We start from the raw sequence: 22,462 nt of genomic DNA, 5'->3' as shown, positions 1-22,462 counted from the left end.
AAAGGCAGAAGTCCAGACAGACAAAAGCAGGGACTATAAAGTGACAATCCAAAGAACTCTTCTATACAAACAAAGACTGCAATAATGACTCAAGAACTCACTTACTTTACTTACACATTGCCATTAGGCTAAAGAACACACATGTTGCTGAAGGCCATTGTTTTTAAAATGCAATTTACTGTATCCATTTTACAAAATAAAGAAGGCATGGCTTCACTCTAAGAACTGGATCTTTCAGCCATGTCTAATGGTGAGTAAACATGGTTGGCTGATTCCCTGGATGAAATTGCCACAGCCAGAGGTCAAAGTGAGATTTGTCAGGTGGGGGATGGAGTCACTTATGCATTTACTCTCAAATTTATTTGCATTGTAAACCATGTTGATGCCATGTTCTTTGCAGGTTTCAACCATACTTTAGCAAATGTTGCATATTATTATGGCTGAACCCAAGCCAAGTTGGCAAGGGAAGTAACCGCAGAGGCAGGCATTGTGGGAAACAGTTATTTAATACAACAGAAACAAAACCAGGCACGATGGGTCGAAAACAGGGGTAACAAAGGGAGAACTTAAACTAGCCCGTGTGGCGTGGAGGGTGATGGAAGTTCTCTACAGCAGGCGCTAGTGCCGCGCTGCCGGGTAGAGGGAAGGCGTGTAGGTAGAGGGAAGGCGTGGTAGGACCTGGCGACACCTGATTAGGTGATTTGTGTCAGGGCAACAAAAATCTCTCAAGCTTTGGAGAACTTGGGGAGTACCCTGGCCCATCTGGTACCCGGGCACGTACAGACTTGATGTTGCTCATTAAAGTTTTTCCTGGTATTATCAATGATACACCGACACAGTCTCATTTGCTGGAGCACGATATTGATGTGGGGGGAGGCAAGTCCACTAGAAAACATCAGGCGCAATAATAAACTGGCGCACATAAGCACATAATGCAGAAATTCCTTATTCCTCTTTACAACTTATGGCTTTTATACATGTTTCTGTTAAACTTGAGCAGTGTTTAGTTTTGACCTCACATTAGCCCTTTGTAAAAATATATTTTTATTGCAGTTCTGGTTTGGTTGCATTTGATTGGTAAGTTCTGTAAATATATTTTGCCTCCAACCCATGTCCATGTCATAGAAGGTGGTAACAGCTCATTACATTAATGAAATCAGTGTTACTGTAATGGGTACCGGGATTTTGTTAACGTGAATCTTGCTAATAAGCGAGAAACTATCCAAGGAATGTCTGCTCTGCACAACAAGATTAAGGTTATTGGTGGAAAGCTATCTAGCATTGTCATAAAGGATTTTTCCTATTTGGAAAAGCTACACCTATCCCATGCCTTGATAAAACTGCAATTAGTGACCTAAATATCCAACAATCAACAGTTTTTTGAACCAGGAAATTAAACCAATTGCTTTTTTCCTGTGAAACAACAAAAAAGATTTCTATTTTCTGGCATTTATATGCATTTACTGCCTTGTTTTAAATCTACTGCCTAAAAAGTTTAAATCTTTAAATGTGTGGGCAAATCTGTCATTTTTCTCGATGTGGACAAACAACTGTTGTATAACATGCAAAAGTGAAGATAATTGCATTTAAAGTAAAGTAGTAAAAAACTTGCTGAGATTATAACACAAAATTATTTTGGTTTAAAATTTGAAGATTATAGAAGATTATTATAACATTAAAAAGCAATGTCCAACCTTGAAATGTCATTGGCCACCCCCACCAAACTTCACTATACACAGTACAGTTTAATTTGTTCCATGTATACTTTAGATATTTTTATTTAATTAATTTAGAGTTCTAAATGTTCAAAATACTTTCTTTGCATGAATAAAATTATAGATAGCATAAAAGCAAAAACAATATATGCAGTGTTATCTTTATTTTAAATGTTCTTTTGAAAAATAATTCCATGTGCTTGTCCAAATGGCTCTTTGAGTGTTAAAGGTTAGAAGCAGCTTGTTACATTTATGTACACAAGGGGGCATCAGTATACCTTCATTAGGAAATCAGTCATTGAGTTGAACATTAACATTTTGAAAGGTGGCAAATTTAACGTATTCTCATGTTAATTACACTCTTGTTTTAGTTTTCTTCATCAAGAACAAAATAATATAATTTTGTAAATATAAATTTTCTTTTTAGCCATATGGGTAAAATTCAGGTACAGCAGTGAGAAGCATGAGATGCTGCATTAGTTATATTTAACACATTGCCCTTACTGAGCAGTGGGAAATCCTGTGGGGAGGTACCTTGCTCAGTGGGACCTCATTGGAACCTTGGTGGGTTAGAATTTGAACCTTCCTCAATTACTGAACCATCACTGCCCAGAATGCCTGCCACTGTACTAACACTCAGTCTTGAAGAGTGGCATTTGCTTCATAATCTGGTTTTGACAGATGCAGATACATGGTGGACTATTCGGATACTTCTGGGTTTTTTTTTTTTGTGAAGTACATGTGATACAGAGCTCTGAGTCACCTTAAGTGATCAGGAAACTATTCACTTTGTTAACCTTAATTTTTTACAAGAAAAAAACAGTGTCAAGGTTAAAAATCAGATACAGTAACAACTTGTGTCATTTTCCAGCTTTATTATGAAGTTATCATCTTGATAATATAATGTTTCATTGATCTACTTTCTAATTCATCTAATGCAAATCAGGGATTTCAGACTATTATTCTACTGCACACAATAACTCATATTTATATATCTAGACAACATGAAACAAAATAATGAACTGATAAAAATTCATTAACCTAAATGGCATTTTAACCTGAAATTTAACCTGAAATTTAATACTTTTCTTTTTTTTTTATTTAGAATTCATTAGTTCAGTTAATTTGATGATTATTTTAGGAACAAAAATTACATTAATATAATATTACTAGCTTGATATACAATCACTGACCACTTAGGCACAATTGCTTGTTAACACAAAATGTTAGTTTAGTGATTCTTATTTTGTACCAACTGAGAATAGACACAGCATGAGTATTGTTGCTGACCATGTCCATCCCTTTATGACAAACAGTGTGTTCACTGTTCTCCAAAGGCTTCCACAGTCACCAGATCTCAATTCATTAGAGGACTTCTGGGGGGGTCATGGAACAGGAGATTCACATTATGCAGCAACTGTGTGATGCTGTCATGTCAAATATATAGCCAAATCTGTCCTTGCTGAATCCATGCCATGAAGAATTAAAGCAATCCTGAAGGCAAAGAAGGCCCAACCCTGGTACTAGCAAGGTGTACCTAATAAAGTGAGTGTATACCAGATCATCTGAAAACCTGAATAATCATGTAACTCTAATTTTGCTTCAGGACTAAAAAATAGCAAAATTTGCCTAAAGTTTACTAATTTTGTAAGATGTGTAATGTACAATGTGGAAATGTAGCCATTAATAATAATGGACTACATCCTTTCAGTACTGACTGGTGGTGGGATTGTTTTTGCCAAAAATTTCAATTAAATTGAAATAATATGACATAATGACAAATTTGAAAATATTTCTACCTCATTATTTAGTCAAGCAGTTTAATGGAAATTTGATACATGAAAAATTAACAAATAACAGCCAGCTGTTTAACGACAAAATGTCTCCAGGTTTTGGTTAAAACAACAACAGCTACAAGGAAAAGCTCTCAGACTCGGTCCTCACCCTCAGCAATTGGAGACTTACCGAGATGTTGAGATAAGCGTTTGCACGTGTATAAATTGCACGTTTCCTGCTACACAGTGTCACCCTGGTCAATCTGGCTTCTGGGAGAAACAGTGGCCATGACAATGCCTGACTTAGAGCCAGTTTTATCTCTCCCCAGGCAGGACAGAGATCTTCGCAGCTTGTGTCTAGCGTCATGACACAGAAAAATGTAGAAGAGCGGGTCCAGCAGGGTGTTGAGACTTGTGATTCCATAGCAGAGGCGGTATGCAAGGTACACAGAGCGCTCCAGACTACAGGGGTCATCGGTTAACAGCAGTGTCACAAACCGGTAGCAGCCCACAAGGTGATAGGGGCCAAAGATGACAAAGAAGATGACGGTGATTACTATGAGTGTTCCCATGATTCTGTGTTGTTCGTGGTTAGACACAGAGGGTGACTTGCGCAGGGTGATCCCTATCCTGGCTGAGGTATATCTGCAAGAGGAGGTTCAAAGAAAGAAGAGAAAAAATACAAACATTCTTTACAGAATGAAGTTATATCTGTACTAATGATCTCAAAAGAAAAGTTCTATTTTGATTTAGGAATGTTTCACATCATGTTGTGTCTGTGCTTATGATGAAATTGGTTTGCATTCCTTGTGCTTCAACATTCCTTGTGCTTAAACCAAAGACATTTGCCAAATTTCTGGTCCCTTCGCAAAAGTAATCTTTTTCTGTTTTTAAGCTATTTATGACCTCTCAGTACAAAAACATTTGTAGCCCCTCTTACCCCAGAATGCAACAGGGCAGCAGAAACCCCAGCACAACTGAAACAATTTTGAATCTGGCATATTTGGGGCTGACTGGGTACTGCTCCAGGCAGAGACCCCTGCTGGGCTCGAACACTGATGGGTAGAGCCCACTCAGGCAAAAGAGGAAAGTCAGACTCCAGACCAATATGCCAGAGAGTGCTGCCACCTTCATTGACCGCACCCTGCGGCTGCTCAGTGGGTACACGATTGCCAGAAATCGGTCCATGGCAATGAGGCAGAGGAACACCACACTGGCATAGACATTTACATAGAAAACGTAGGCCACCAGCTGGCAGGCTGTGGATCCATAAAGCCAGTGGTGTGCTCTTTGTAGGTAGAGAATCCACAGAGGCAAGGTCAGAAGCTGCAGCAAATCTGACAGCAACAGGTTAAGGATGTAGACCAGCTGACAGCCACCCCCTCCTGAGCGGCCAAGTTGGTAGAGTCCCCATATTGAGAGTAGATTGGATGGGAGACCCAGAGATAAAGCTAGGCTGTAGATGAAGGTCAAGCCATCCCTGTCAGTCTCCAAGGGGAGGTGGCAACTTCCATTTGTAAGATCTAAAAATAAAAACAGATATTATTTCCAGTATGTAAAGAGATATTTTCTCAGATAAATGTGCAATGTAATATTTTACTTACTCAGCAGCATAATGTTCATTTATGTAATCCTCCCATTGAAAACTCTTTCTGATGAAAATGTAGCATTAAATGTCTGTCATTTCTACAATCCATTTTGCTTCTAAAACACATATAGTTTATCATAAATTGCTTATTCAAAAAAAATTGGAGCCCATAGACCTTGTGATTTGCAATGTGGAAGTTATAGAATAACACTTTAAAAGAAAGATTAACTTACCGCTTACTTGCTTTTGAGTGAGAAGCCCTTGGCTCTTTGACCTGCCAGTGAGTTGCAAGAACGTCCTGGTCCAGAGCAGGGCTTGTCAGCCTTTTTGATCACTTCCCGTGGCAGGAAACCATTTCTCCTGCCTTTGAGCCACATCCTGGGTCGAGAGAATGCCTTTCTCTCCACAGAACAAAAACACCCTGAGAATGACCATTATGTGGTAGGAAAGGGACACTGTAGTCATTGAGTTTGAATTTGTTTTTGCATATAAGCCTTGTTTTTTTTATTTTGCAATTAAGGATAATATTATATTCCGTAGACATGTTTTAAAACATCATCCAGCATCCCTTGTTACAGTTGACTTATGGCAGCACACAGCACAGATAACTGGTCAAAAAACATAATCACAAAACTAGACTGTAGGAGTGTGTGTCACAGCAATAATGAAATTCTGATAACTGGAGTTGAACAAGTGTCAAAGTACATTTGAACATTTAAGTAGAGCATAAAAAATAGAAATTGAACACAAAATGTGGCCCAGAAAGAGCAACTCCAACTCTCAATTAACATTGTTGACATCATACACTGTTTAACAGTGTATGACATCGGTTTCACCATGCGTATTCATTTTACCATCCCACCATGCAGTGTGGAAATGCATCAATTATATTTCTGTTTGTTAGAAAAACACTTGGAGTAATTCATGAAATAAAATGCAATGCAATTTAATCAAGGTTATTGTTAAGTTCAATACCATATATGGAAATGCATCACACAATAAAGACCTTTGTGATTTAATGTGTGTCACATCCTCAGCCTGTCTGCTTCATTCACCATATCTTGTCTTTTGACTTAATAATTCAATCATCATATGTCCACCCTGATCCTTCTCCTGCAATGGCCTGCACCACCACCACCACTGTATAAGTGATCAGTTGTTTGCCAATTTTGAACCAGAATCTTCAAGTATTTCCACAGAAATCCCTAAAATGGATTTAGGTCTGGACTTTGACTGGGCCCTTCTATCAAATGAATATTCTTTGATCAAAACCATTCCATTGTGGCTCTTTCTGTATGTTTAGGGTCATTGTCTTGCTGGAAGGTGAATCTCCTTTCCAGTTTCAAGTCCTTTGCAGCCTCCAACAAGTTTTCTTCCAGGATTGCCCTTGGTTAAGCTCAATCCATCTTCCCATCAACTCTGACCAGCTTCCCTGTCCCTGCTGAAGAAAAGCATCCCCATAGCACCATGCTCCTACCACCATGTTTCACAGTGGGATGGTGTGTTTAGGGTGATGAGCAGTGCTATGTTTCCCCACACAACACTTTTCCAACTCCATTTTTGGATGATTTATTGAACAGTCTTCCTCGGAATGTTTGTTTTTATTTGACCCCACTATGGTTGTACATTTTCGTTAATGTTAATTCGATTTTTGCACTAAATGGATAAATGGATGCATATTGACAATCTATGAATCATCTATGAGATTCAAAACGTTCATTTCTAAGACTACAGTTGACAGATCATTGAGACAGATCATTCACTCCACTTTCTTTTTTGGGGAGCCTCTGAAACAGATTAGCCTGCAGAAAGTAAAAGCAGTCCACACAATGGTAAAAGCCAAGGCCAGAAAAAACACAAATATATCCATGCAGTAGTAAGAATACCAAGGAAGGCCAATTGCCTGAGAGCGCAAGTGTCCTGCTCCTTTATTCCTAATGACGTACTCAATCCAGAAGATGGCATTGTTGAGTGGAGAAATGGGCTGGTCCTTGTGCAAGCGGGAAAGCTTCTGGATGCTCTGCCTATAAGATGGGTTCTGCAGTATGTCTAGCAATGCCTCCTTAAACCCTTCAGAGGTGAGAGTGGCCACCTCCACCAGCCGTGCTGCTCCCCTCGTCTCCAGGCGGTGAATATTGTCAAATTGGTCAAACATAAGGGGCAGGCCTACGACCGGCACTCCATGGTAGATGGCCTCATATATGCCATTTGTACCTCCATGGGACACGAAAGCATGTGTTTTGGGGTGTCCAAGGAGATCATTCTGAGGAAGCCAGTCCACCAGAAGTGTGTTGTTGCCTAGAGTTGATGGCCGTTCACCCATGTATCTCCAAACAACCTTTTGAGGAATCTGGGCAAAGGCATCAGCTATGATTTCTGTGATCTCCATGGGAAGTGCTGCCACCATAACACCCAAGGACATCACCACCACACCATGCTCCCCAGAGCTCTGCATGAATGATTCCAGATCTGCAGGCAGGGGCTGTGGAGGCTGACACTGGAAGCCTCCTATATAGATTATATTTGGCATCGTGGGCCGTGGGAACTCAAAGGCAAAGTCTACCCTCAGCAGCCAGATATCAGCTGACTGCTGCATGGATAAAAGGTCAAAGTCAGATGGGAAATAACGAGCAAGCAAATTACTGTATATTGGCAGGATGACAAAGTTCTCCTGGAAACGGATGACGAGGTAACGTAGAAGGTTCTCAGCCCTCTCTATGAATCCCATGCGGTCATGAAAAAGAGAATTATATGTTGGCACATACGAAGGTGGAGAGGGGGCTATGGCCATATGAGCATCTCCTGCATTGAGCCACCGCACATTGTAAACCAAAGGAAGATGAAGATAGTTGGCCAGAAGTACACCTGCAGGGAAAGCAGGGTCCGTCAACATCATGTCAAACTTGGCACTGTGCAACCTATTAATTAACAAAGTGTCCTCCAAAATTGTACAGATCATCTGGTGAGCCACACCATGAAATGTTTTTAAAATAGCAGTAATGTCTTTCTGTTGCTCTATGAATCGCCAAAGTGGAGACATTGTACGTAGCTCAAGTGATCGTATCAGAAGAGCATCAAATAACCCAGAGCCAATATCTTCCATTTGACTGGGGTTGATGGTGATGGATGTATAAAAGGAAGACCTCTCCTGGATGTACAAGCTCCTAGCAGACCGTACCACTGTCAGGGTATGGCCATTAGAATGAAGCTGTTTCAGGATCACCATCATGTTCACCCAATGACTTCCATCTTCTGGAAATACCAAGATTTCTCCACAGTAAAATCTGTCAGCCAGAAATAAACAAGCGACAGCAAAAATCAATTTTCCAGGGACACCCATCTTCCTGCAACCTGGGGAGAAAGGAGACAAAAGTATAAGAAAGAATAGAAATATTCTGTACCAGACTGAGCCATAACAAGACGACCTGTATACAAATCACAGAGCAGAAAACTGCATCAAAAAGTTCAGCCCAAATGGTCATAATAAATTCCCAAGAGCCATATGCTGACTGGCATGACACAGGCACACAAGGGCCAAAAGACTTGTCCAAGGTTTAGTATGACTATCAGAAAGCAAAACATTCATCAGGAGGTTCCGCTGGAGGTTCCAGGGCATTCATTAATTTCTAATTGAAAATAATCGGTCATTACTGTCAGTACTCTCTTGCCAGAGACAGCACAAATAGTTCTTTTTATTCCAAGAAGAGCATTAATTGCTAGTATGTCTGGTTGCTCTGACCAGTGTTGCTCTGACAAATTATGTCTAAATTGTACATCCTGTTCAGGGAAAGAAATTGTAACACTGCAGGGAACAGTGAAAAGTGAATCTTTTTCTGCTTCACCAGAAGATGGCCCCATAGAAGAACTTATATCTGATCCAGCCTGTCAGGCATACACCTTTTGTTTTTCAGTGTTTATTACTAAAAATGTCTTTTGCTTGGGTCCTCTGTCCCCCACTTTGAAAAAAATTAAATCATGAAAGAATAACATATAATGTTATTATGCTGGAGGCAGTCATGTCTCACTTTTTATATCAACCATTGTTGCTCCAACTCTGCAATTTCAAGCATTAGTAGTACTGGAACATTAATATGCTACTACCACCATAGGGTGGTAGTAGCCTAGTGGGTAACACACTCGCCTATGAACCAGAAGATCCGGGTTCGAATCCCACTTACTACCATTGTGTCCCTGAGCAAGACACTTAACCCTAAATTGCTCCAGGGAGACTGTCCCTGTAATACTGATTGTAAGTCGCTCTGGATAAGGGCGTCTGATAAATGCTGTAAATGTAAATGTAAATGTAATATGTTTTGTATCTGCACAATCTGTGCTTTTTTTTTTTTTTTTTCACGATTATGACATCATGCAGTGCTGATGCAACAGTATCCAGATGCGAGTTATTGAAACATATTCACAAATTTTCAACTGTACAGCTGTACAACCTACAACTGTATGAGCACATAATAGCAATTAACAGACTTGAAATCACTACTAATAACACACATATTGTAGGTAAAGCAAGCAAACAGATCCAGCAGATCTTTTGAGAGGCGATAAAATGCTGTGAATTCTGTTAAAATGCACAACACATTCAGTTCCAGACAACACTGTACCACGCTATACCAAATAGCACATAGTGTACACATAGTAGTTTTTGATTGCTTTCTTGGATTCAGTTGTTTCTTGTTTGCTTGGAATGAACTCACCCGATGCTGTTGCCTTTTCCCTCCTGTTTCTGGTTTGATAGGGCAGTCTGTGCTCTTAAGTATTTGACTTGTCTTTTACTTGTAATCCTGTGCGATGGTTAGAATGCTGCAGCTTTTATACAAGACTGTAATCGGTATTTGTTTCAGGCAGGGGCGCTTGTGAAATCATTTTAACGTGCAGTGAAGGGATGAAAGAAAAGCTGTCAGAAACAATTAAACGTCCCATTTTCTCATCTGGTATAGGCAACTTTTCAGAAGCTCCTGCTCTTGATTATCTCTTTCCAAAGATTCCGAAGCCAAAGGCAAATATTGCGACATTTGTGTGCTGTACCTAACTATTAGGTAACACTTGATGCAAGTTGAAATGTGATGTCTCTGTGGATCTAGCATTTACAAAGTATTTTCCTCTTTGGAAAATATCCCTGGCCCTTACCATGACATTTAGAAAAAAATCTCAGAGCCTTTCTGCGATCTGCCTCAGATAATCTTTGGTTGTTCCATTTGTTAATACAGCTAATTCCATGTAGTTTAATGAGCCATGAGAGTTTTGCTAATCATAATTATAATACTAGCAATGAATGGTTCTATATTACAATAGTGTTCAGTGTAAATTTATGAACCCTGCAGAGCCCTTAAATAAGTGTAGTGGGCAATGGCAGCTGCTCATTGTATGCAATGTCCCAGAGGACCAATCGTCTTATGGTTCTAGAGTCATGTTACCTTGCAAAGATGTCTTTCCCACGCTCTCATTTCTAGGTTTACACTTTTTTTTTCTTTGTGCTGTTAATCAGCAACCAGTTCATCCTGAACTCAGAATGTTGTTGATGTGTGGATAAGTGAGCCAAATGACCTCTGGTTCATAGAACACTTTGACATGTCAGTCTATCCAGTGGTGTCCAGAAAACATGTGTTTTTAGGCAAGACTCATACAAATACTGGCAAGTGTGTGAGGAAATTCTCTGGTCTCCTGGAACAGCTGTACAATTTTGAGTTAGGTAAGAATAATGCACACTGTTGTTTATACGTCTTCAGGCCAAACTTTATTAAACTTTTATTATTGGTACTATTGATTGTCTCAACACCGTGAACATCTTGTACAGAGTTGTAATGCTTTTTTTTTTCTTTAGGAAATTGCTTCTCTGCTTTTAACCCATCACCCTTAGTGAGCAGTGGGCAGCCATGACAGGAGCGTGTGGGGATGGTGCTTTGCTCAGTGACACCTCAGTGGCACCTTGGCGGATCGGGATTCGAACCAGCAACCTTCTGATTACGGGGCCGCTTCCTTAACCGCTAGGCCACCACTGCCCAAATGAATTCTTTATGGATAGATTTGCTGCACTGAGTGTGGTACATTATAAAACAATATTATTATTTATCCTACTTTTTTCACATTTTCACAGGTACTATGCATTTCATTCACTTTGGGTTTTACTCCCTGTTTGTGCATTGGAAAAAGGCCACGTCCTATATTTGTCATTTGCGCCTGATTCAGTTCATTTACTCACCTTATGTTATGGCTGTCTGGTCCCTTGGTGCATTGTGAAATCCTACTGAAACCTTTATAGCAGCTCAGTTATTATTATGATCGCTTTCATTTCTCAGCCCATGGGTTGGCTTTAATGCTGATGTTTGGCTGATGTTTGACTAACTTTAGTTAATAAACTCTGCAGCAATTTCATAAACATTTATCAGACTGTTAAATAATGTATAAATGTTATATTATATTATATTATATTAATAGCTAACTTGCTACCCATGACAATCTTCAAATTGCACACAAACTTAAAAAAAATAAAGATTTGTCCTTTAATCATGTTCACAATAAATATAGCACTTCCAGTGCCATTGCACTGAGCCAAAAATACAAATGAATTCATGTGAAATCTATATGTAGAAGAATAATGGTCATAATGGTTCTGTAATATACTCAATTTATGATTTAAAAGATGAATTTAACAAAATAGAGACAAGCCTCTGAAATAAAACAATTCAGCCATTTTCTAAGAAATCCATCCAGTAATCAGCATAAGAGAGTCAATTAACACCCGGCAGAAAAAGGCTGACCTTCACATGAATGCAAGGTTTGAAAGGGTTCCACTCTTCATTCATGAGCAGATGGGCAAGAAGCCGAACTCTGCGCTCCAGTTCAGAAATTTGCTTGCTCAAAGCTCAGAGTAAACCGACCTCACTTGTTGCTGTCAATGATTATAATGTAGTATGATGATGATAATGGTGGTTGGTGATTGTGGCCAGGCAGTGTTGACCTTTAGTTGGCCTTGTTGCAGAACAAGGTTACAGGGTGGAGACGTGCTTTCATCTCTCGCCGCATCTGGCACCAGGAGCAGGGTCCACAGCAGCAGGCATATACACAATCATTGCAAATGGTGTCCTGGAGAAGAAGAACAAAAGCAAGTGTGGACTTCTTATGTGCTCATACTTTTGCTTCACCTATGTGTAACTTAAAATGTACACATATATTAAATATGTTTATATAACCAAAATGGTTGGTTTCTGCATGGTTCTTACCGTGATGCCGTATCGCCTACGCATGGACACTCTCATGGACAGCGTGATTGGTGGGATGAAGCCAAAGGAGTCCAGGAGAGGCAGACAGAGGCACTCGCCATGGTCTCTGGCTGTGATGCAGGCGAAACAGGGGAAGCACCAGACCGAAAAGCAGCCTACAGATGTGTAAGAGCCAAGTTGGAATAGATTAATCAAGCCATTTTAAACTGAAATTTGTATACTAAGAACTGCAAGTGATTTGAAATAGCTTAAAGATAAAAATAAATCCTTTTCGGTCACTTCATTTTTCATTCACATACATTCATTCAAACTGTCACATTCACAAATGCTGCTGCTCCACTCGTCCAAGCCTGCTGTCATAACCACAGGCTTGGGCTGCTGAACGACCATTTTGGTTGACATGGTGAAGGTTTCTGATGATCATAGACATCCCACCAACATGCAAAAAAAGTCAAACAAAATATTTGTAAATCAAATGAACAAAAATGTAACCACGTATGCCACTAATAAATATTAAGTCCTCCTTACCCCAGTGTGTTCCTCTGCAGAAGGAAATGGGAGAGAGACAGAGCGAGCAAGACTGATCCCTTAGAAGGAACCCAAGGGAGCATTATATATTGATGAAAGAGAGAAGGAATGTCACAAAATAGCATTCTCCCCAACCCGATGCACTACACGCTAACATTGAAAGTATTCACTCTGGGCAGCTTATCTGATGCCGGCTGGTTTCTAGTCATTGCGGGTTACGTCTATTCTGTGACATAGGGGTGATGAGATTAAGAGTACCCATTGTTCTAATAATTGAGAAGAATGCTGTTGTTTACTGAAACATGGCATTTTTCTCTCCTTTTTCGGTTGTAGATCACAACTATTGTGGTTCAGTAGTTAAGCATGGGACAATGGTTAAGCAGAGGACATCATCTACTGACCACACACAATTATGCTAACACAGTTAAAAAGTGAAGCGATTGTCACTTGTAATACACAGTTATTCTACAAATACAATGGCACTTGTTTGCTCATAAGAATGAAAAGAAAATTACCTTTTCAATGATGGATTCACTGATGGAAAGCATCAATGTACATTACTCTGAATAAAGGTATCTATAAAATGTCCTCTGTCAAAAATATGTTTGTAAGGATGTTACATCAGACAATAAATCAGGAATCAGTACCACATACATCTCTTCTACATAACCTTACTTTTAATAGATAATGTAAATGTAAATGTAAATGATATGTTGTTCATGGTTTTGGACATGCTTATATATTAAAGAAAATTAACAGTTACTTTTTAATGCATCGTGACTGTTCCTGAATGATAATGCTGTGTCATCACCTAATTTCCGGATATCTATGTGGTTTGGAGAGAAACCAGTCTCCTTATCTGACAAGCTAGTCTTGCAGTGACGCTTGAGATTACAGGATGAAATGGATGTCTGCATTCAACACGTACTGGCAAAGTCACGTGTTCAAACCCGACGCTTCGCTGTGGAGACTTTGTATGGGGAAGAAATATGTGATTTGGAGAGGTTAGATTTTTGGGAGGAATGCTATGTTTAAAATATAGGGACAACCTCTAAATGGCAAACAATTGTATCATTCTCAGGAGCTCAGTCAATTCCAGCATGTGATTCCACAGTCAACTGTTGGTAGCGTTATAACAAAGTGGAAGCCATTGGGAATGACATCTGCACCTGCCAAGGTTCAGAAATCACTGAGCTACAAACCTCCTACCTTCTTCTGGCCATCAGATTAGTTCAAGAACAGTACAGAGCTTTGTGGAATAGGATTTCCATGGTTTGGCAGATGCCACGAAAAAAGTGCTTGTCTGACCGCTTTATTGTAAAGGGTACAGTTTGGTCTAGGGGAGTTATGATTCATAGTTGTTATTCAGGGCTTAGTTCCAGTGAAAGGAGCTCTGAATGCTTCAGCATACCAAGACATTTATGACAATTTCATACACACAACAAAGTCCATAAAGTTGTGGATGAGTGAATTTGCTGTGAAGGAACTTTAATGGCTTGCACAGAGCCCTGACCTCAACCCCTTAGAACACATTTGGGATGATTTTGTGATAAGATTGAGAGCCAGTTATGTTCATAAAAAAATGAACATAAACACACTCCTAAACCCTGTGTAAAGCCTTCCCACAAGAGTAGGAGCTGTCATAGCCGCAAAGGGTGTGCCAACCCCATAAAGCCCATGGATTTTGGTATGGGATGTCTTTAAAGGCCAATACTTTTGGCAATATAGAGTATATACAGTAGCGTGTTTGTACCCCCAGATATCTTTTGTCAAACTTAAATGTTTCAGATCAAACTAATTTAAATATTAGTGATTGCCACCTAAACCTAATAACTGGTTGGGCCACCCTTATTAAACCATTTGGAGGGTTTTTGAGCATGAATCGCATTTTAGGTCATGCAACAGAATCTCAGTAGGACTGAGGTTAAGACTGTATTCCACTACTAAGTTTCTTTCTTTCAGGCAATCAGAACTGAACCTGCTAGTGTGTTTTGCAACCTTGTCCTGCTGCTGTAGAATCCAAATTTTTTACCTTGAGGTCATGGCTATTCTCCTTTAGGATGATTGTAAGCATTGTCATGTGCGAATGTAAATTCAGCATCGCGGACAGGGCCGGTTTTTGACAGGTAGATATGAAGGGGCAGACAGAAATGTGAAGGCACATGCTGGCAACAGAGGCGGGGAAGGGGTGGGTGCTCTGGTTAACTGTTTTTGTAACTGGATTGTCAGGCCTCTACCCTAAGACCTGTCCAACTTGGGTGTCCTAATTGAAGGCTGAACTAAAAAACCAAATAGCACAGGTCCCGACAGTGAAATGAGAATGCTGTCAATATGAGGGAACCCAATTGCAGGAGTATGAAAACATGGGATCGCAGGAGTCCCAAAGCTTTAGAAATAGCTTTATAACCTTTTTCTGACTGATATATCGTTTATTCTTGAATTTCTTTGTATATTGGCATGTCTATCTTTTGAGGGTCTTTTGGTCTTTGTCACTTTGCGAGGCAGGTCTTATTTAACTGATTTCTTAATCAGTAATCAGGCCTGGGTGTGGCTAGAGGCGTTGCATTCAGGTGCATTGAAGTTATGTTTTAATGGGCAGGCAAGCACTGTCACACAGAGCCATTTAGGTTTGAATCTTTTTCTCCCTTAATAATTTTCACACCACTGTAGTTCATATTTTGTTATACATTTATTGTTCACTTATGGATTATGCATAGGTGATCGGTTTGTGACCAACATCAATAAATGCAGTTAATACTGAGATTTTTTTTTATCTCAACAAATATTTTGTTTAATGGGTTGTCAGTTTAAAGAACAATAGAATAATTTATATATTTCCCAAATTTACAGATGATGTCAATATAAGACATATTAAAACACTTCAAAGTTACTTCTGACAAATGGTCAAAATTATGAAAATTCTTCTCATGTACTTCTTTTATTTTGTGTATAAAAAAATATCAATATGTGAATGAATTCCAGTTCTACGATTAGGCATCAAATGCTAGAAAAGAAGAAAACATGAAAAAGAACATTTACATCTCAACATCAGCCAATAGATATGTTCATCAAACTAAAAACACAATCCTCATACATGAGCAGATTTAAAATGTCACTGCCCTGATCGGAACAGTGATTTTATTAAATGTCCCAACCTCTTAACATATTGAACAACTTGTCGATCACCGTAAGGTGTGAATTCCATACAGTGTTCATATGCAAATAGTCTTATTTCACCGTATTAGCAGAAGGTGGAATACAACAGGCTCAGCACATGGGAGAAAAGACCATCTTCTTATTGAGGGATGACATTGAGTAAGAGCATGAAGAGGATAAAGAACAGGAAATAATCTGTCATTTCACTGAGCTCGGTTGTTAAACAAAGTGACAGGATACAGACGGGCCTTCATTTCTCGTCTGATCTGGCACCATGAGCAGGGTCCACAGAAAAAGGCATAGATGCAGTCATTGCATATAGTGTCCTGGTTTAAGAGAGGAAGGAGGACTAAGTTAATTATTGTTTTTCTGGAAAATGAGTGATGTCTGCTTAGTTACACTAAGCAATTGATGTTTCTCTTGTGCATTTATTCATTGCATTCACAGTGCTGTATATTTAAAAATTGTGTCAGAATGTTTTTTAACATTGACTCAGTAAAAAGTCCTAGTTGTATTAGGTGGTTCCTTACCGTGATTCCAAAGTGTCGTCGCATAGAGACTCGCATAGAGAGAGTGATGGGTGGGATGAGGCCACATGTGTCTAACAAAGGGAGGCAGAGGCACTCGCCGTGATCCCTTGCCGTAATACAAGCAAAACAGGGGAAACACCAGCAGGAAAAACAGCCTGTAAATGCAATATATGCATTTACATTAGTGTGGCATTTATACACTGGAAAGTTGAAATATTGAAGTGTGAACTGAACTCACAGTCGTTCACATTGTCACATTCACAGATGCTCGTGCTCCACTGATCCGATCCTGCTGTCATGATGACAGGCTTGGGCTGCTGAATGACCATCTTACTTGCCATGATGGGAGCTGTCCAGAGAACAAAACACACATCCATCAATAAAAGGTCACTAAGAAGCAACACACATAAGAGCTGTCCATGACATCTGTGAATCTTTGAAGCCCCTTGAGCAATGCAATATCCTACCTGTGGACTTGTTCTCCTGAGAACAAAGGACTTGAGGAGAAAGACTGGGAAATAAGATGGCAGCTGACCTGTGGTGCTTTTTATGAAGGGGATGGAAAGAATGTCATGACGTAAAGATGGATTGATAGATTCGGGTACACACGTATGCAAATGTGCAAGATCTATATCAAATTCTGGTCTGCAACTGGTTCTGCCAGATCATTAAAACCCAGCATGAAATAGTTAGCGCCCTGTGCATGTCAATCCATAAACAAATATTACCAGAATTGATTACGCACTTCGATCGACAAAAAAGAAGCACGTAGACACTAGCATGAATCTCATACTTAAATCTTAACTATGCAAAGAAGTTGGGAGGTATTTTGTTCTATCCTAAATTTAGGATTGCCCTGGTTGTTCTAAATATTCTTTGTTGCCATAGCATGGGCTTTTAGTGCTGCTGCCTCCACGTTGAAATGTAAAAAACGCAGTAAACTGCAGTATTTCTGTATGAATTGGGCAGTGGTGCTTTCTTCCCCAGACAATCCTCTTCAATGCTGTACTTATGGTAATGTCAGAGATTTTATCAAAGATGCCTGCAGATCAGTATTTAAGGATTCTCTGGCATGCCGTGTACTGGACCTCGCATACACCACAGATGGATTACAAATGATTGGAAATAGCTGAATAAGCAGTTTGAGGAGCGTAGATCATGTAAATATTTCCATGTTTTACTGCATACAAGTTGCCACTGTGGTTTTCTCCTCCACTCTTGTACCACTTTCCATCACATCATAAACAGACAGCCTCTCCTTTCATAAATCATTTAAAAATACATAAAAAAACGATCCTTTAAAAAAAAGGATTCTTTCAATTTAAAAGCAGCATGTAGTCTGTGTTTTGTTCTTCCTTTAAATCAAGAACATTGCTTCTGCTTGTGTTTCACAATTTTATTAAGAGCATGTGTCCCTGTTACTTCATAGTTCCTACTCGTAACCTTTTTTCTGTTCTTTTTCAATTTACACCACACCATAACAAAACCTTGCTGACACCCAGTGGCGAGAGGTGGACTAGTACATATCACCACGTCCTCATTCCTTTAAAGTGCATAATTAACATCTGAGCATCCATTTACAGCATTCCATAGGCAACAGTCTCATTTAAACATAAATAAACTCAGCTTAAAACCACGACACATCCCACAATGATAAAGAAGCAGTTTATCAACCAACTCATCAAACTCATTAACTGCAGACTTTACAGATTCAGTCTTTCAGCTTTCTTAATTGTCCTTGTAGGCGTTCTGGTCTCAGTTACAACTGGAATGTGTACAGTGGGTTGCAAAAGAATTCTGCCCCCTTGAACTTTTCCACATTTTGTCACGTTACAGCCACAAACATGAATCTATTGTATTGGAATTCCACGTGAAAGACCAATACAAAGTGGTGTACACTTGAGAAGTGGCACGAAAATCATACATGATTCCAAACATTTTTTTGCAAATAAATAACTGAAAAGTGGGGTGTGCGTAATTATTCAGCCCCCTTTGGTCTAAGTGCAGTCAGTTGCCCATAGACATTGCCAGTCAAAATGCAAAACACTAACACCGCACATCAGTCTGAACACACCATCCCCACTGTCAAATAAGGTGGTGGCAGCATCATGCTCTGGGGGTGCTTCTCTTCAGCAGGGACAGGGAAGTTGGTCAGAGTTGATGGGAAGATGGATGGAGCCAAATAAATATGCACACCCCACTTTTCAGTTATTTATTTGTAAAAAATGTTTGGAATCATGAATGATTTTCATTCCACTTTCCAAGTGTACACCACTTTGGTCTTTCACGTGGAATTCCAATAAAATAGATTCATGTCTGTGGCTGTAATGCGACAAAATGTGGAAAAGTTCAAGGGGGCTGAAAACTTTTGCAACCAGCTGTATCTTGGCTTGAGCATCAGTGTAGGTGTTTGTGTTGCCATCTTTAGGAGATGGAGAGATGACTTCAACTCAGTCTGTGTTTCACAGAGCTCTTTATCTGCAACAGTCCCTGGTGTCTTTAGCATACTTCACAATGAGTAGAGCAAGGAGGTAAATTCAGAAGCCTACTTTAGGAGTTTTTGAATGTGAGAATCCCTTTTCAGCCTTTGAATTGTGCATACAGCAGACTGGACATTACATGCTTGAAGTCAGAGTTACTTGCAAAAGCTTGCTATTCTTTGCTGCTGAAGCATGGTCTATTGTCACTCATCACTGTATGCAGAATACCATGCCTTGCAAAGATTGATTTTGCATGTGCTATAACACAGTTGGAAGACTTGATTGCTAATAATGAGTTTTAATCAATGACTACTAAATAGTCCTTTTTCTTGAAATTGAATACGTCCATTTTGCCATGGTGCTGTTGGTATATCAGTTACAGTCATTGGCTCTTTACTTTGCTTGTTTCTGTATTTCTGGCACGTCTCACATCTGCTAATCAGCTTGTCGATGTCCTTATTCAGTCCAGGCCAGAACACTGTTTATCTCGCCCGGTTTTTTGCATTTTGCAACACCTAAGTGCACTTCATGAATTCTCAGCAGTATGTCTTGTCTCAGTCCTTGTGGAATGCACTACTAAGTCAACAAAGTCTCAGTTGAGGCAGAGATAGCATTATAACTCTTTTCACTAGCCCAAAATATTCACAGGCTTTGTCAATCGAGTTCCTCTGGAACAACAGAGAAGAGCAGGAGAGGCACTTTGTATTACACTATTATGCTGAGTTTTCATGAGTTTCCTTTGTAGTCTTTCTTTGCATTTTTGGTTTAATATCATTGATGTCAGACTTGCTGATCAAGTTTGCTTTTGCACCAGTATTCAATTCCAGCATGATTAATGTTCCATTTACTTGCAGTGTTGTTATCCATTTGTCCTCTTTAAAAGCATTTATCTGATTTTCTGGTTTACAATACCAACAAAAAATGTGACCACAACATGAACAGATCTTATTTTCTGCTTTTCTTTGAAAAACATCGTGGATCATTCCCTGGCAATTTTTGCTTTGCTTACCAAAGGCAGGACAGTCTCTTGGTTTATGCTGTGTGCCACATCTCTTGCAGGTTCTGTAATCTGTCTGATGAGCATTACTCGGTTTTGACATGACATCAACATCACAGCTTCATTTATGTTCACGCTGGTGGCTGTCTTCTCGCTAAATGTTTCACATGCATTTGGGACAACTCACTTGCATGGCAGTTCTTGATTTCCTTCTCCAATGTCAAATCCACCTCTAGGAGAAGTCTTTCTCGGATTTTTTATCTTCAGTGCGGAAAACAATATGGTACCTTATCATAGATTCACCCAGAGTACCAAAATTGCATGAATGTGATTTAATCAGGTCAGCGAGGTCACAATCAAAACTTCTCCTCTCAAACGTCTTGCTCTTCTACAGAGAACAATGGGCATCACACTTGCTCAGTACTGCATTCAGTGCAATCAGCCTCCACGTTGAAAATGAAAGTATTATAAACTTCATCTGCTTGTGGGCCAGCTACTGTAAGCAATAAATCTACCTTTCTGGCATCCGGCTTGGAAACTGGCTCAAAATACAGACGAAATGTGCGCCAAACGCTGTCGACATTCCCGGTTAGCTTCAGGGACTCTGGAAAATTTAGACCTTACATTATGTCTCTTATCACAATCCATTTCAATGCACAGTTTCCACAGTTTTATCCTGGTACCATGTTTGTTCTTTCTTTAAATCAAGAACATGTACTGGTGTTTCACAGTTTTATTAAGAGCATGTGTCCCTGTTACTTCATAGTTCCCACTCGATCTTTTTCTTTTTACATAACCCAACATAACAGCACCTTACTGACGCTTAGTGGATTGAGGGGGAATAATAGACAGGAACACAATCTTACATTTTATTTTAAATACAGCAAAATTATGGAATTTTATGTTTATGGAATTTTCATTATCAAACATGAATAATAATTTAGCTCACATGATCATGGGAGAACTAAAAAATAAAATCATATTCCTGAAAACAAAGTTAATCAAATGTATTATTACATTCGAACCCTGAGTCATGTTTATCTTTAAACTTTTAGTGTGTTGAAGGATCTCTCCTGCCCTCTAGTGTACATGTAAATAAGTGCATATAGGCTGCTCTATAGCATATCTGTCACTTTTCTATCATCATCAATGCTTGCGCTACATATTGCTACTGTCCATTTATTATCACTCTATGCAGTTGAGATGAATGTGAAGATGAATGTGAAGAATGATTGAAGTACAGTGATGAAGAACTTATACATTAGCAAGTTACTGCTACACAATAATGACAGGCAGGTCAAGTGATGCTCAATTATTAGGATGACTGAATACTGATATCAAGAGGTATTAAAGTATTATCTTTTTTTAAATGAAAGGCCGATGTTCAAAGTTTGACTGCCAAATTCAATGTCAGACATACAAAGAATCATGTCCTCTGTCATCTGCAGATATTAATGCAGATATTAGCAATAATGCAGATTTAGTGAGGTATTGCTTTTTGGGGTGCTGTGATCCAAACAACTTTTTGAGACAATATTTGTGTTCCTAATTTGAAGCTGAAAAGAACCAAAATGAATGTAACAGAACCTCCAGGTAAATTGATGGATTACTTTCGGTGTGTTCTCCCACGAAAGGGTGCCACCTGGAGTGAGATCCTGACGTCCTCCAGCTGGTCTCTTCATTTGCCAGGCGCCAATACCTTGTTGCAGTGAGCTGAGTCCTTTGGGATGAACGCCACCCTTTTTAAGGCATGTTATTGTTCAGTGTGTCATGTGTGTTTTATGTTGTTCAGTCATTATTGCCGGTCATATTTCCAGGGGGACTAATAGTTACTGAGTAGTCTACAACAAACCAATAAACAATAATGCCCTGGTCTTACACTGAATGGGGAAACATTTATATAAAAAAATATAAAATATTTATAGGGAATTTGTTTAAAATGTAAATTTTTTTCTTCTCCAATGGCTGTGCTGTTTAGTAATACATTAAGAATATTTGACCGTATTCTGTATGAGGGGCAGTGGTGGCCTAGTGGGTAAGGAAATGGACCTTTTATCGGAAGGTTGCCTGTTTGGATTCCGAACCGCCATGGTGTTACTGGGGTGCCACTGAGCAAAGCACCGTCCCCACACACTGCTCCCCGGGCACCTGTCATGGCTGCCCACTGCTCACTAAGGGTGATGGGTTAAAAGCAGAGGACACATTTTGATTACAGATTATTAACAATACATGTTTTCTTAAATACTATAAAGTTACCCAACAGGTTTCTCCACTCTGAGCGTTTGTTTTCATTGAAAAAAAGCAACATTGTCAAAAACAAACACTCACTCATCCACTCACTCATTCACACAGTGTTCAGATGGCTTTTCTGGTTTGACCAACATGTCAAAGCAGTTGAGAACAGAGTTCGAGTAGAGTTGCTAGGTTCAGCGTCAGATCCTTGTTCATGGTTCTGGCA

At 39.4% G+C, this 22,462-nt stretch overlaps 4 protein-coding genes across 6 annotated transcripts; all 4 read right to left on the bottom strand.

Moving 5' to 3' along the window:
• Positions 1–3,521: 3,521 nt before the first annotated feature.
• Positions 3,522–5,436, bottom strand: LOC114788168 (G-protein coupled receptor 4). Of its 2 annotated transcripts, none has more exons than XM_028976447.1 (4): positions 5,312–5,436; positions 5,095–5,194; positions 4,431–5,013; positions 3,522–4,135 (listed from the first exon to the last, which is right to left on the bottom strand). In XM_028976447.1, exons 2-4 carry the CDS (start codon positions 5,111–5,113, stop codon positions 3,730–3,732), a joined length of 1,008 nt encoding a protein of 335 aa, XP_028832280.1. In that variant the 5' UTR covers positions 5,114–5,194; positions 5,312–5,436; the 3' UTR covers positions 3,522–3,729. The 2 variants fall into 2 exon arrangements, with proteins under 2 accessions (XP_028832280.1, XP_028832289.1); XM_028976456.1 differs by having other exon boundaries at positions 5,095–5,142; positions 5,312–5,421.
• A 111-nt stretch (positions 5,437–5,547) lies between these two features.
• LOC114788160 (UDP-glucuronosyltransferase 2C1) lies at positions 5,548–11,544 on the bottom strand. 2 transcript variants are annotated; one of them, XM_074933621.1, is made up of 2 exons: positions 11,293–11,544; positions 5,548–8,429 (listed from the first exon to the last, which is right to left on the bottom strand). In XM_074933621.1, exon 2 carries the CDS (start codon positions 8,416–8,418, stop codon positions 6,838–6,840), a length of 1,581 nt encoding a protein of 526 aa, XP_074789722.1. In that variant the 5' UTR covers positions 8,419–8,429; positions 11,293–11,544; the 3' UTR covers positions 5,548–6,837. The 2 variants fall into 2 exon arrangements, with proteins under 2 accessions (XP_074789722.1, XP_074789721.1); XM_074933620.1 differs by lacking the exon at positions 11,293–11,544 and adding an exon at positions 9,788–10,379.
• A 21-nt stretch (positions 11,545–11,565) lies between these two features.
• On the bottom strand, positions 11,566–12,888 carry LOC114788178 (cornifelin homolog B-like). Its single transcript, XM_028976468.1, has 4 exons — positions 12,842–12,888; positions 12,613–12,726; positions 12,314–12,468; positions 11,566–12,176 (listed from the first exon to the last, which is right to left on the bottom strand). Exons 2-4 carry the CDS (start codon positions 12,713–12,715, stop codon positions 12,054–12,056), a joined length of 381 nt encoding a protein of 126 aa, XP_028832301.1. The 5' UTR covers positions 12,716–12,726; positions 12,842–12,888; the 3' UTR covers positions 11,566–12,053.
• A 3,108-nt stretch (positions 12,889–15,996) lies between these two features.
• Positions 15,997–17,133, bottom strand: LOC114794593 (cornifelin homolog B-like). The gene is made up of 4 exons (XM_028987249.1): positions 16,995–17,133; positions 16,766–16,876; positions 16,528–16,682; positions 15,997–16,323 (listed from the first exon to the last, which is right to left on the bottom strand). Exons 2-4 carry the CDS (start codon positions 16,866–16,868, stop codon positions 16,201–16,203), a joined length of 381 nt encoding a protein of 126 aa, XP_028843082.1. The 5' UTR covers positions 16,869–16,876; positions 16,995–17,133; the 3' UTR covers positions 15,997–16,200.
• Positions 17,134–22,462: the final 5,329 nt, after the last annotated feature.

Source organism: Denticeps clupeoides, chromosome 1 (assembly GCF_900700375.1).
Source record: "Denticeps clupeoides chromosome 1, fDenClu1.1, whole genome shotgun sequence".
Taxonomy (NCBI): Eukaryota; Metazoa; Chordata; class Actinopteri; order Clupeiformes; family Denticipitidae; genus Denticeps; species Denticeps clupeoides.
This window is presented reverse-complemented; position numbering and strand designations above follow the sequence as displayed.